Source organism: Oncorhynchus tshawytscha, linkage group LG04 (genome assembly GCF_018296145.1).
Source record: "Oncorhynchus tshawytscha isolate Ot180627B linkage group LG04, Otsh_v2.0, whole genome shotgun sequence".
Classification (NCBI taxonomy): domain Eukaryota; kingdom Metazoa; phylum Chordata; class Actinopteri; order Salmoniformes; family Salmonidae; genus Oncorhynchus; species Oncorhynchus tshawytscha.
In genome coordinates, this window is record NC_056432.1 from 49,713,680 (window position 1) to 49,728,681 (window position 15,002).

A 15,002-nucleotide genomic window follows, 5' to 3' on the forward strand; every position below is an offset into this window, starting at 1 on the left:
CCAAACCATCATATCTTGCTTTTAAAAAAATAATATAGCTGGTATGATGGCATTTGGCAGTATTTTATGTTTTTAAATTATAACATTTGTAAATTTGCTTTATAAGTAGTGCATGAACTCAGGGTGGCAACACATACATTATAAGTGATTTCAATGGGTCTTTCTCCATTCTGATTGTTTATACTGTTCAATTCAACTTTCCTGATCTCATTTGAGATCATTTCCACTCTGCCATGTAGGGCTGCATGATATGGGCAAACAATCAAAACCTTATTTTGAACCAAAAGTTGCTATAGCGATTTGACTTATGATTTAGAGCAAAACACTTGGGTCAAATGTTTTAAATCATGGAAATAGAATGATTATTCCAATTCTATAATTAGAATATGATAGTGGGCACTTTAAAAAGTGTTGTTTGACACAAAAATGAATAGAAATGCCAAAGAGGAGTGAAAACAGCATTGTTGTTATCAACATTGCTGCATATGCTGCATTGGCCATGCAGACTGAACGTAAGTGTCTTGTGGTTGAAGAACAACAAATGTGCTCCTTGAGTGAGAGGGGGTGGGGCTAGGTCTGGAGAGAGAGAGAGCGGAGAGATCTGGAGAGAGAGTGAGCGGAAAGAGATGACTCAAGTAGCGAAGTAAACTATAAAAATGGACGTTAAACGCGGCGTATCACATTTAACAAACCAAACATTCAAATACCGTTATAGAAGGTAAAGTAAAAACCTAAACCCGTCCATGCATCAATACCGGTATATTGTAAAATACAGCCTGCAGATGTTAATGATTAGCCACCTGAATCTGATGTGTGTGTGTACTTACAGCAGTCGGACTCATCAGACCAGTCTCCACAGTCGTCATCTCCGTCACAGTGGTAAATGTCCAGAATACAGCGTCCGTACGCACATTGGAACTCTTCAACACTACAAGTGGCCGTCATTACATCAGATGCTACAGAGAGAGCGAGAGAAAGGGAGAGGGGTACATATTTAACACACATTCTCTTTCACCCCCACTTTTCTGTCATAAACTATAAAGACAGTGTGTGGTTCTGATGTAACAGTATAGCTTTCGTCCCCTCGCCCGACCCGGGCACATCAACAACAGTCACCCACGAAGCATCGTTACCCATCGCGCCACAAAAGCCGTGGCCCATGCAAAGCAAGGGGAACTACTTCAGGTCTCAGAGCGAGTGACGTCACCGATTGAAACGCTATTAGCGCACACCACCGCTAACTAGCTAGCCATTTCACATCGGTTACACTCACCCCCCTTTTGACCTCCTCCTTTTCTGCAGCAACCAATGATCCGGGTCAACAGCATCAATAACAGTCCGTCCCCTCGCCCCGGGATCAAACCAGGGACCCTCTGCACACATAAACAACTGACAACCACGAAGCATCGTTACCCATTGCGCCAGAAAAGCCGTCCCCTTGCTCTGCAACAACTACTTCACCGATTGAAACTCTATTAGTGCGCAACACCGCTAACTAGCTAGCCATTTCACATTGGCTACACTGACATTCAGTTTGTTTTACACTAGGGCAGTCAAAATAGGTCAGGGATGAGGATAATTTGGAGAAGTTGGGAATGTTGACACACACACCCCTTGACAACAAAGGGAAGATAAGTCTCAGAGTGTACAGTCGTGGCCAAAAGATTTGAGAATGACACAAATATTAATTTTCACAAATCAGTTTGCATGAAGGCAATTTGCATATACTCAAGAATGTTATGAATAGTGATCAGATGAATTGCAATTAATTGCAAAGTCCCTCTTTGCCATGCAAATTAACTGAATCCCTAAAAACATTTCTACTGCATTTCAGCCCTGCCAAAAAAAGGACCAGCTGACATCATGTTAGTGATTCTCTCGTTAACACAGGTGTAAGTGTTGACGAGGACAAGGCTGAAGATCACTCTGTCATGCTGATTGAGTTCAAATAACAGACTGGAAGCTTCAAAAGGAGGGTGGTGCTTGGAATCATTGTTCTTTCTCTGTCAATCATAGTTACCGGCAAGGAAACATGTGCTGTTATCATTGCTCTGCACAAAAAGGGCTTCACAGGCAAGGATATTGCTGCCAGTAAGATTGCACCTAAATCATCAATTTTTCAGATCATCAAGAACTTCAAGGAGATAGGTTCAATTGTTGTGAAGAAGGCTTCAGGGTGCCCAAGAAAGTCCAGCAAGCGCCAAGACCGTCTCCTAAAGTTTATTCAGCTGCGGGATCGAGGCACCACCAGTACAGAAATTGCTCAGGAATGGCAGCAGGCAGGTGTGAGTGCATCTGCACGCACAGTGAGGCGAAGCCTTTTGGAGGATGGCCTGGTGTCAAGAAAGGCAGCAAAGAAACCACTTCTCTCCAGGAAAAACATCAGGGACAGACTGATATTCTGCAAAAGGTACAGGGATTGGACTGCTGAGGACTGGGGTAAAGTCATTTTCTCTGATGAATCCCCTTTCCGATTGTTTGGGGCATCCGGAAAAAAGCTTGTCCGGAGAAGACAAGACGAGCGCTAAAATCAGTCCTGTGTCATGCCAACAGTAAAGCATCCTGAGACCATTCATGTGTGGGGTTGCTTCTCAGCCAAGGGAGTGGGCTCACTCACAGTTTTGCCTAAGAACACAGCCATGAATAAAGAATGGTACCAATACATCCTCCGAGAGCAACTTCTCCCAACCATCCAGGAACAGTTTGGTGACAAACAATGCCTTTTCCAGCATGATGGAGCACCTTGCCATAAGTCAAAAGTGATAACTAAATGGCTCGGGGAACAAAACATCAATATTTTGGGTCCATGGCCAGGGAACTCCCCAGACCTTAGTCCCATTGAGAACTTGTGGTCAATCCTCAAGAGGCTGGTGGACAAACAAAAACCCATCAATTCTGACAAATTCCAAGCATTGATTATGCAAGAATGGGCTGCCATCAGTCAGGATGTGGCATAGTAGTTAGTTGACAGCATGCCAGGGCGGATTGTAGAGGTCTTGAAAAAGAAGGGTCAACACTGCAAATATTGACTCTTTGCATCAACTTCATGTAATTGTCAATAAAAGCCTTTGACACTGATGAAATGCTTGTAATTATACTTCAGTATTCCATAGTAACGTCTGACAAAAATATCTAAAGACACTGAAGCAGCAAACTTTGTGGAAATTAATATTTGTGTCATTCTCAAAACTTTTGGCCATGACTATACACCTGTGTGAGGCCCTTTGAAATCCTGCTGCCAATCCTTTATCTATACTATTGAAATCCCCCTCGCCAGAGAGAGAGAAGAGAGAGAGAGTGTGGACACACGTACAGTACGTGTCTCAGGAGGTTTTGGGATATGCAAAAAAACAAAACATTTCTATTTCACAAAATGCGTATATATAATACGAGTCTGATGGTCCTTAATACTGAATAGTGTCTGTTCCAGGTGTGTAGGAGTCAAAATAAGAATACTGGAAGAGATGTAGACCCACACACTGTAGAAAAAAAGGAATACTTTCAAAACTGAGGCTTGAATGCAATTACTAAAACATCATGGGGGATGAAAAAAATCATAGTGCATAAATGAAAAGTGAAAACAAAAACGTTTTAGCAGAAACGTTTGTTTTGTTTTCACCTTTCATTTATGCACTGATGATTTTTTGGGCATCAGGATGTTTTAATAAACATTTTTATTTTGTGTTTAAGCTTTAGTTTTGGATTAATTCCTCAGTTTTGGATTTATTCCTCTTTTGACAGTGTCAGGGTCTCCATCTCTTGTCCATGTGTGAAACAGGACAAATATAAGCACACACACACACACAGGGCAACTCACGGCAGTTTTCCTCGTCTGATCCGTCCTTGCAGTCAGTGTCTCCATCACAGTACCAGTGTTCAGCAATGCAGCTCCCATCTGTACAGCGAAACTCCTTATCGGAACACTTACGCATGTCTGTGTGAGAGAGTGAGTGTGAGTGAGTGAGTGAGTGAGATAGAGGGGAGAAAGAGAGAGAAAGTAAGAGAGAGGGAAAGAGAGATATTGAGTTATTAAAGTCAACGGATTGAGTTGTGACAAAGACAATAACTTTCTGAAAATATGTGTATACTGTAGGAGTGAATGTATGGTGTGCATGTGTGTGTTTGTGCATGTGTAGCTCACCACACAGCTCGTCACTGTTATCCCCACAGTCATTGTCCCCATCACAGTGCCACAGGCTGCGGATGCAGTAGCCGTTCTGACAATGGAACTCATCCTCTTCACACTCTCTAGGAGCTACAGACAAAGAGAGAGAGACAGGATGTCAATGAAAGGACAAATCCCACAAACAACATCCTATACACCACTTGTATGATGTACAAGTGTGCACGCACCGCATGCTCACACACAACAGCTTAGTAACATTTCTCTTACTTTCATACAGAGAAAAGTAGCTGTCTATTAACCTCCAGTGGACAACCTCCCATCAAATCAAAGTTTATTTGTCACTTGCGCCGAATACACCACGCATTGACCTTACAGTGAAATGCTTACTTACAATTCCTTAACCAACAATACATAGTCTTATGGCTCTCGGGGTAAAAGCTGTTGAGAAGCCTTTTAGTCCTAGACTTTGCGCTCCGGTCTATGACTGGGGTGGCTGGAGTCTTTGCCCATTTTTAGGGCCTTCCTCTGACACTGCCTGGTACAAAGGTCCTGGATGGCAGGCAGCTTAGCCCCAGTGATATACTGGGCCTTGCAGTCGAAGGCTGAGCAGTTGCTGTACCAAGCAGTGTTGCTCTCGATGTTGCTGCTGTAGAACCTTTTGAGGATCTGAGGACCAATTCCAAATCGTTTTAGTTTCCTGAGGGGGAATAGGCTAGGGAATAGGGAATAGTGCCCTTCGGTTGCCTTTGTGTTCTTGGCCACAGGGACTATGGTGGTCTGCTTGAAACATGTTGGTATTACAGACTCAATCAGGGACATGTTGAAAATGTCAGTGAAGACACTTGCCAGTTGGTCAGCACATGCCCGGAGCAACCGTCCTGGTAATCCATCTGGCCCAGCGGCCTTGTGAATGTTGGGCAGCTCGCGGCTGTGCTTCCCTTTGTAGTCTGTAATTGTTTGCAGGCCTTGCCACATCCGACGAGCATCGGAGCCGGTGTAGTACAATTCAATCTTAGTCCTGTATTGGCGCTTTGCCTGTTTGATGGTTTGTCTGAGGACGTAGCAGGATTTCTTATAAGCTTTCGGGTTAGAGTCCCGCTCCTTGAAGGCGGCAGCTCTACACTTTGGCTCAGTAGGGATGTTGCCTATAATCCATGGTTTCTGGTTGGGGTATGTACGTACAGTCACTGTGGGGACGACGTCATTGATGCACTTATTGATGAAGCCAGTTACTAATGTGGTGTACTGCTCAATGCCATCGGAGGAATCGCGGAACATATTCCAGTCTGTGCTAGCAAAACAGTCCTGTAGCTTAGCATCAGCATCATCTGACCACTTCTTTATTGAAGTCACTGGTGCCTTCAACTTTAGTTTTTGCTTGTAAACAGGAATCAGGAGGATGGAATTATGGTCAGATTTGCCAAATGGGGGGCGAGGGAGAGCTTTGTATGTGTCTCTGTGTGTGGTGTAAAGGTGGTCTAGAGTTTTTTTTCCCTCTGGATGCACATTTAACATGCTGATAGAAATTAGTTAAGACTGATTTCAGTTTCCCTGCATTAAAGTCCCGGCCACTAGGAGTGCCACCTCTGGGTGGGCGTTTTCCTGTTTGCTTATTTCCTTATACAGAGTGCGGTCTTAGTGCCAGCATCCATCTGTGGTGGTAAATAAACAAACAGCCCCAAAAAATATAGATGAAAACTTTCTTGGCAAATTTTGTGCTCTACAGCTTATCATGACATACTCTACTTCAGGCGAGCAAAATCTAGAGACTTCCTTAGATTTCGTGCACCAGCTGTTATATTATATATATATATATATATATATATATATATATATATATATATATATATATATATATATACACACAGACCATGTTCCCTCGTGCTGTTCTATCTTGCTGGTGCAGCGTACATCCCGCCAGCTGAATGTTATCCATGTCATCATTCAGCCATGATTTGGTGAAACATATGATATTACAGTTTTTGATGTCCCGTTGATTGGATATTCGTGATCGTACCTCATCTATCTTTGGCAAGTAATATTGATGGTAAAGGCAGATTCCCCACTCGCCGTTGGCGGATCCTTACAAGGCACCTCACCCTGTGTCCTCTATACCTGCGTCACTTTCACCTACCAATGACGGGGATATTGGCCTTGTCGGGTGTCTGAAGTACATCCTGTGCGTCTTTCTTGTTGCAGAAACAAATCTTTGTCTAATCCGAGGTGAGTGATCGCTGACCTGATATCCAGAAGCTTTTTTTTGACGTAAGATACGGTGGCAGAAACATTATGTACAAAATTAGTTACAAATAACGTGAAAAAACCCACATAATAGCACAATTGGTTAGGCGCCCGTAAAACGGCTGCCATTTCTTCCACCGCCATCTTCACACTGATGGTTAACCTCTGATCTAAAATACATTGTCATATCCAGCACAACAACCCCCCAAAACCTCCTTACAATAATTTATCTGATGTTATCATTAGTTCCACTTACTAGCTCTCTTAGGCCTACAACAATAGTCCTGGCTAAAGGAGGGACAGGTAAACAGGTTAGTATCAGAAGGAAGTACCATGATTTCTGCCTGAATAGCCCCAGACCGGGGGTGATATATTATTTCAAGCATGTTGTTTGTGTGCATGTGTGTGTGAGGGGGGTTGCTGCCTTAGAAGGTTAACTAATTATGAAATCTACCTCAATTATACATGGACTGCGAATAAAATGCATACAGAGGCTCAGTCAAAGAAATCCACTTACAAATGTGACGGCAGTTCAGCGGAGACAGGAAAGACAGGAAAAAAGGGACGGCCGCAGAAATGTTTGAGGATAAAATTCTTATTTTTCATTGAGACTGTACTTCCTACCTCAGTGACTATTGCGACGGAACGTGACCCATATCTACTACCTCTCATCTCTTTCTCTTGTTTTCTCACACACAGGTATCCTGTGCTTTATGACCCAACAGAGTCCTCAGAACAGAAAAGACTAGATATATTCGTATTTTTATTTAAGATTACTCTCGCCCCTCTCCTATTCAGATGCAACAGAGTAGGAGAAGGACCCGGAACGGGAGCACAAGACAAAGCTAGCCCCTAGATTAGTCTTTAAACTACAAGTCTATTGCTGAATCTCATTCCAAAAACTCACTTGGCACACTTAGTAGAATTTAATTGAATCTCTCATCTGTCTCCCTCTTTCCCTCCCTTTAATTCCTAAGCCAGAAAGTTCAGAAGTCACGTGTCCTTAGGCAGATCATCAGTCAGAGAGCGGGCAGAGGTTAGAGATGAAAGGTCACTGTGATTCATTACCAGGGTCATTATGCATTGAGGTGTGTTTGTGTGTGTGTGAAAAAATAAATAAAAATAAATATATTCATTTTATAACTCGTTTTTTCCTTGAGTATTACCTATGCATTTTCAGGATTTGCCTTCCCTCCTTGCCCCTGCCTGCCTTGCATCCTCCTCTCATCCCATGAGTTGACATAGAAAAGAGCAGAAGTTGTGAACAATCCCATCAGACTCCAGTCCTACCTACCTACCTACCTACAGGTTATAAAAAAGAGCAGAAGCTCTGAATAGTATTTTAACCTAGGTCTGGTGTGTGATAACACTGTGGATATGTAGTTATGGGTGTTCTGCTGAATGTTTGACAAACAAACAAAAACATGATATGAACGTAGGAACACACACCCATACTGACACACTCACTCACTTTCTCACACACACACACACACACACACACACACACACACACATACACACACACACACACACACACACACACACACACGTATGTCTCTTTTTCCAGTTTTGTTGTCTGAAACTTTGACAAGCCGCTAAGCTCAAGTGGAGCATGACAGATTCTCCCCCGTCTTTCTCCTTTCTCTTCCCCCTTCTCTCTTTAAATAATGGAATAAAACAACAACAGTGGTGGGAAAGAAACTAGGGAGGGGAACAGAAAGACAGAGAGAAAAAGGCCTGAAATAATAAGTAGGCCGAGGAGCGACGGAGGGGGAAATTTACAGGGCTGGGGCATGAAGATGAAAAATTAATGGCTGGCTCACGGCAGACGGACCCCCCATCAGGATGGGATTCTACGTCTGGCTCCTGAAATATGGGTCAGACAGGAGAGAGGGAAGCAGGGAATGAGAGAATCGGAGCGAGCGAAAGAGCGAGAGAGAGAAAATCAGAGAAAGAGAATCAGAGAGAAAGAAAGCCCACCTCTATACAGAGTTATCTGGGGATAACGAGGGAACGAGAGAATCTGAGAAAGAGAGAGAGCTTACCTCCATCTAACGAGTAATAAAAAAAAAAGGATGAACTGAAGTACAAGCTGGCAGGGTTAGCTTGGATCAATTACATCTCCAGAAATTCAGGAAATTCAATCCATGGAGTTGGAAATTAATCGTACCAAGTTTCTCATTCCGATCTATGTGGTGATCTCTGATAATGACTTAATGGGTGGAGAGGTGTGTGGACTGAAATCTATCTCAACCACAGGGTACTTATTGTGACACATTATTGTAATAGACAGTTGTGAATGTGTGTGTGCAAGCACAACCTTATAAATCCCTTTAAGCATTTAAAAATGTTTAAATTAATCCAGAACATTATTTTGAAGGCTCGCTCAAGAGCCATAGTATAGTTGAAATAATTTCCCGGCATACATTTCCACTCACTACACAGGGTATATAGCAGTATGATCAGGCCAATGGAAATACTCAGCCTCTACATGGATTATATTGGACACTTTCAACCCAGTGAGTCACTCTGGTTCAAAGCAGTTGGACAAAGTCTTCATTTAGACTGACCACTAACTACATCTCAACCCAGAAACAACTCCGACACTGACAGCTGGAGTGGATAGGGAAACATCAGTGCCCTGTGTATGGCTGCTTCCCAAATGGCACCCTATTCCATAGGGCTCTGCTCAAAAGTAGTGCACTATATAGGGAATAGGGTGCCATTTGGGATGAAGCATATAAGTACATGTAAGTAAAAATATGCACCAATTCCTGACGTGTGTAAGTACATGGCGATATAAATATGAGTGTATAAATATACACACTACCACTCTCTCGATGCCTTTCTACTGCTGCCAGCCAGCTGAAGCCTTTTCCAGTTTCTTTCCCCGGCACGTGCACCCACATGCATACACAAATGCACACACACACACATACACACCCAGGCAACAGGAGAAAGCATGTGAACGGTAAGGTAAAAGGTCATCCTCAGAGTCAGGTGTGGTTGCCATGGGAGCAGTGACCTCCCTAATGGGAGTGTGTGTGTGTGTGTGTGTGTGTGTGTGTGTGTGTGTGTGTGTGTGTGTGTATACATACATACAAACACACACACACACCCCGTATTGGAAGAAAAGGTTCCATATCAGTGGATATCTTTACATTCCATGTTTATGATATTCTAATGTTCCATGTTTATGATATATAGCATACAGACCATTTCAAATAAAATCTAAATTGTATTTGTCACATGCGCTGAATACAACAGGTGTAGACCTTACAGTGAAATGCTTACTTACTTACCAACAATGCAGTTTAAAAAAATAATTAAAGAAAAGACTGATAAGTAAAACTGATTTAAGTTTCCCTGCATTAAAGTCCTAGGCTACTAGGAGTGCTGCCTCTGGGTGAGCGTTTTCTTGTTTGCTTATGGCGGAATACAGCTCATTCAATGCTGTCTTAGTGCCAGCCTCTGACTGTGGTGGTATGTAAACAGCTACAAAGAATACAGATGAAAACTCTCTCGGTAGGCAGTGGGGTCTACAGCTTATCATGAGAAACTCTACCTCAGGCGAGCAATAGCTTGAGATTTCCTTAGATATCGTGCACCAGCTATTGTTTACAAAAAGACATAGACCGCCGCCTCTTGTCTTGCCAGACGCCGCTATTCTATCCTGCCGGTACATCGTATAACCTGCCAACTGTATGTTGATGTTGTCGTCGTTCAGCCATGACACAGTTTTAATGTCCGGTTGGTAGTTTAATCTTCCTCGTAACTAGGCAATTTTATTGTCCAAAGATTGCACGTTTGCTAACAGAATGGAGGGAAGTTGGGGTTTATTCGATTGCCTGTGAATTCTCAGAAGGCAGCAGGACCTTCAGCCCCTCTTCCTCCGCCTCCTCGTCACGCAGATCACGGGGATCGGGGCCTGTTCCCAGGGAAGCAGAGTATCCTTCACGTCGGGCTCGTCAGAGTCATGAAAGAAAAAAGTGTCATGCCCTGGTCTTAGTATTCTGTGTTTTCTTTTTTATGTTGGTTAGGCCAGGGTGTGACATGGGTGATTTTTGTGTCTTGTTTTGTCTAGGGGTTTTGTAGTCTATGGGGTTGTGTTCAGTTGAGTGTTCTAGGTAAGTCTATGGTTGCCTGGAGTGGTTCTCAATCAGAGGCAGGTGTTTATCGTGGTCTCTGATTGGGAACCATATTTAGGCAGCCATATTCTTTAGGTATCTTGTGGGTGGTTGTTCCTGTCTCTGTGTTTTGCACCAGTTAGGACTGTTTCGGTTTTTCCACGTTTTCTTATTTTGTATAGTGTTCACGTTTTCATCTTTCATGAAAGATGTTTATAAATAACCACGCTGCATTTTGGTCCTCCTCTCCTTCCCAGGAAGAAAACTGTTACAGAACCACCCAACCATAACAGGACGAAGCGGTGTTGTGACAGGCAGCGGCAGCAGGAGCAGCGCAAGGAGGAATGGACATGGGATGATGTGTTGGACGGCAAGGGTTGCTACACTTGGGAGGAGATCCTGGCGGGAAAGGATCGCCTCCCATGGGAACAGGTGGAGGCAGCTAGGATAGCAGAGGCAGCCGGAGAGAGGAGCCGGCGATACGAGGGAACACGGCTGGCAAGGAAGCCCGAGAGTCAGCCCCAAAAATTTATTGGGGGAGGCACACAGGGAGTATGGCGAAGCCAGGTAGGAGACCTGCGCCAACTTCCTGTGCTTACCGGGGGGCTAGAGAGACCGGGCAGGCACCGTGTTATGCTGTGGAGCGCACGGTGTCCCCAGTGCGGGTGCATAGCCCAGTACGGTACACACCAGCTCCTCGTATCGGCCGGGCTAGAGTGGGCATTGAGCCAGGTGTCATGAAGCCGGCTCTACGCATCTGGTCTCCAGTGCGTCTCCTTGGGCCGGCGTACATGGCACCAGCCTTACGTATGGTGTCCCCGGTTCGCCTACACAGCCCAGTGCGGGCTATTCCACCTCGCCACACTGGCATGGCGACCGGGAGCATTCAACCGGGCAAGGTTGGGCAGGCTCGGTGCTCAAGAGCTCCAGTGCGTATGAACAGTCTGGTCTATCCAGTACCACCTCCACGCACCAGCCCTCCAGTGGCAGCTCCCCGCACTCGCCCTGAGGTGCGTGTCCTCGGCCCAGTACCACCAGTGCCAGCACCACGCACCAGGCCTACAGTGCGCCTCGTCTGTCCAGAGCTGCTAGAGTCTCCCGTCTGTCCAGAGCTGCTCGTTTGTCCTGAGCCGCCAGAGTCGCCCGTCTGTCCTGAGCCGCCAGAGTCTCCCGTCTGTCCTGAGCCGCCAGAGTCTCCCGTCTGTCCTGAGCCGCCAGAGTCTCCAGTCTGTCCTGAGCCGCCAGAGTCTCCCGTCTGTCCTGAGCCGCCAGAGTCTCCCGTCTGTCCTGAGCCGCCAGAGTCTCCCGTCTGTCCTGAGCCGGCAGAGTCTCCCGTCTGTCCTGAGCCGGCAGAGTCTCCCGTCTGTCCTGAGCCGCCAGAGTCTCCCGTCTGTCCTGAGCCGCCAGAGTCTCCCGTCTGTCCTGAGCCGCCAGAGTCTCCCGTCTGTCCTGAGCTGCCAGTCTCCCGTCTGTCCTGAGCCGCCAGAGTCTCCCGTCTGTCCTGAGCCGCCAGAGTCTCCCGTCTGTCCTGAGCCGCCAGAGTCTCCCGTCTGTCCTGAGCCGCCAGAGTCTCCCGTCTGTCCTGAGCCGCCAGAGTCTCCCGTCTGTCCTGAGCCGCCAGAGTCTCCCGTCTGTCCTGAGCCGCCAGAGCCGCCAGTCAGCCAGCATCTTCCAGAGCCGCCAGTCAGACAGGATCTTCCAGAGCCGCCAGTCAGCCAGGATCCTCCAGAGCCGCCAGTCAGCCAGGATCCGCCAGAGCCGCCAGTCAGCCAGGATCCGCCAGTCTGCCAGGATCCGCCAGAGCCGCCAGTCTGCCAGGATCCGCCAGAGCCGCCAGTCTGCAAGGATCCGCCAGAGCCGCCAGTCTGCCAGGATCCGTCAGAGCCGCCAGTCTGCCAGGATCCACCAGTCTGCCAGGATCCGCCAGAGCCGCCATTCAGCCAGGATCCGCCAGAGCCGCCATTCAGCCAGGATCCGCCAGAGCCGCCATTCAGCCAGGATCCGCCAGAGCCGCCATTCAGCCAGGATCCGCCAGAGCCGCCATTCAGCCAGGATCCGCCAGAGCCGCCATTCAGCCAGGATCTGCCAGAGCCGTCAACCTGCCTGAGCTATCTCTTAGTCTTGGGCTACCTCTCAGTCCTGAGCTACCTATCAGTCCTGAGCTACCTGTCAGTCCTGAGCTACCTCTCAGTCTTGAGCTACCCCTCAGTCTTGAGCTACCTCTCAGTCCCGAGCTACCCCTCAGTCCCGAGCTGTCCCTCAGTCCGGAGCTGCCCCTCAGTCCAGTGGGGCCCTTTGTTAAGGTTACTAGGCCAAGGTCGGCGGCGAGGGTCGCCACTCAAGGGACGCTAAGTAAGCGGACTTAGACTGTGTTGGAGTGGTGTCCACGTCCCGCGCCAGAGCCACCACCGTGGACAGACGCCCACCCAGACCCTCCCCTATGGGTTTAGGTGTGCGGCCGGGATTCCGCACCTTTGGGGGGGGTACTGTCACGCCCTGGTCTTAGTATTCTGTGTTTTCTTTATTACGTTGGTTAGGCCAGGGTGTGACATGGGTGATTTTTGTGTCTTGTTTTGTCTAGGGGTTTTGTAGTCTATGGGGTTGTGTTCAGTTGAGTGTTCTAGGTAAGTCTATGGTTGCCTGGAGTGGTTCTCAATCAGAGGCAGGTGTTTGTCGTTGTCTCTGATTGGGAACCATATTTAGGCAGCCATATATTTTAAGTATCTTGTGGGTGGTTTTTCCTGTCTCTGTGTTTTGCATCAGTTAGGACTGTTTCGGTTTTTCCACGTTTTCTTATTTTGTATAGTGTTCACGTTTTCATCTTTCATTAAAGATGTTTATAAATAACCACGCTGCATTTTGGTCCTCTCCTTCCCAGGAAGAAAACCGTTACAGAAAGAGGATTCTGCTAGTCCGTGGTGAGTAATCGCAGTCCTGATGTCTAGAGGTTATAAGAGACGGTAGGGGCAACATTATGACAAAATAAGTAAAATAATAAGTTACAAACGCCGCAAGTAAGCGAACAAAAAAACAAATCGGCTGGGGGCACGTAAAACGCCTGCTATCTTCTCCGGCGGCATCCTGCGCCTGCCATCCTCTGACTTGCCTTGTTGATAGTGTTAAGGCAGAGCAGAGCATTATTATGGTGAGACTTCTCCCCATTTTAGCTACTGTTGTACCAATATGTTTTCACCATAACAGTTTACTACAATCCAGGGTTATTCCAAGCAGTTTAGTCACCTCAACTTGCTCAATTTCCAAATTATTCATTATGAGGCATAGTTGAGGTTTCGTGAATGATTTCTCCCAAATACAATGCTTTATGCAATACATGATGCAATACAGCTTTTGAGAGTCATGATGGCTGGCAGTGATGATGCAAAAAATGTATAAATTCAGTTGTACAATTGACTAAGTATCCCCCTTTACTCTGTCCCTGTCCCTTTCTTGTTTTTAATCTGAGAGAAGCACTACACCTGGTGGAGAGAGGCTGTACGACACAGAATGAGTTGCACTATGGGCACTGTACGTTACATCATGACACGTCACAATTTACTGTACAGCGTCAGAGGGGTCCGTTTTCTCAACTTTACTATTGGGCCATAACCATGTCAATAAACGCTTGAATTGAAACATAGTTCCCACGCTGGATTTTGATGCCAACACAGTCGCTACAGTCCCAATTGTTTTCATTGCAGCCTTGTTTGAATGCCACAATTACCCACATTTGTAAGGAATGGGGTTAGTCAACAGTAAAGGCTAACTGGTAGCCTAGCTAGCCAACAAATAATGACATTGCTATTATTTTACCCCCTATTAAGCTATGTGGTGACAGCTAATGTTTTAAAAAGTTTAGCCGTATTTTGTATTACAGGTTAATATAAGCTAGCTGGCTAACTCAGTAACTTGGCTAGCTAGCAACTTGGTTAGCTAGCAACTTGGCTAGCTAGCAACTTGGCTAGCTAGCAACTTGGCTAGCTAACTTGTTCTCGTCATGAAGGAAGCAGGTAGAGCAGCTACCTTGTGGTATGGTTAGTGAAATGACAATATTTTCTTTCAATTTCGACACAATATTGATTCATGATTTATGCATTGACAGTTTGAAGTGGATCACAGATCAACACTACCACCACGTTGGGTCTGGACTGCGAGGGACTGCCTCTGACAACCACATCTTGACCCATCATATCCATCGTCTATAACAAACAGGGCGGTCCCTTTTATCAGACATACAAGCATGAATATTACATATCATGTACGGATAACTATTGATTTTTATAAAAATTTTATTATACAGATACAGAGCCTAGTGGTTAGAGTGTTGGACTAGTAACCGAAAGGTTGCAAGATCGAATCCCCGTTCTACCACTGAACAAGGCAGTTAAACCCACTGTTCCTAGGCCGTCATTGAAAATAAGAATTTGTTCTTAACTGACCTGCCTAGTTAAACAAAGGTAAAAATAAATAAATAAATTGATCAGGTAATGATTACAGGTATGAGACATTTC

General features: G+C 45.8%; 1 protein-coding gene across 3 annotated transcripts in view; it reads right to left on the minus strand.

The window, feature by feature from the left end:
* The window catches only part of lrp4 (low density lipoprotein receptor-related protein 4), a 226,213-nt gene that overhangs the window by 65,560 nt on the left and 145,651 nt on the right, over positions 1-15,002 (minus strand). For all 3 annotated transcript variants that reach the window (XM_042320844.1, XM_024418426.2, XM_042320845.1), the window contains exons 4-6: positions 4,142-4,255; positions 3,818-3,934; positions 828-956 (exon numbers count right to left, since the gene is read on the minus strand). In XM_042320844.1, the coding sequence (XP_042176778.1) occupies positions 828-956; positions 3,818-3,934; positions 4,142-4,255 (360 nt within the window). The remainder of the gene's footprint in view (positions 1-827; positions 957-3,817; positions 3,935-4,141; positions 4,256-15,002) is intronic.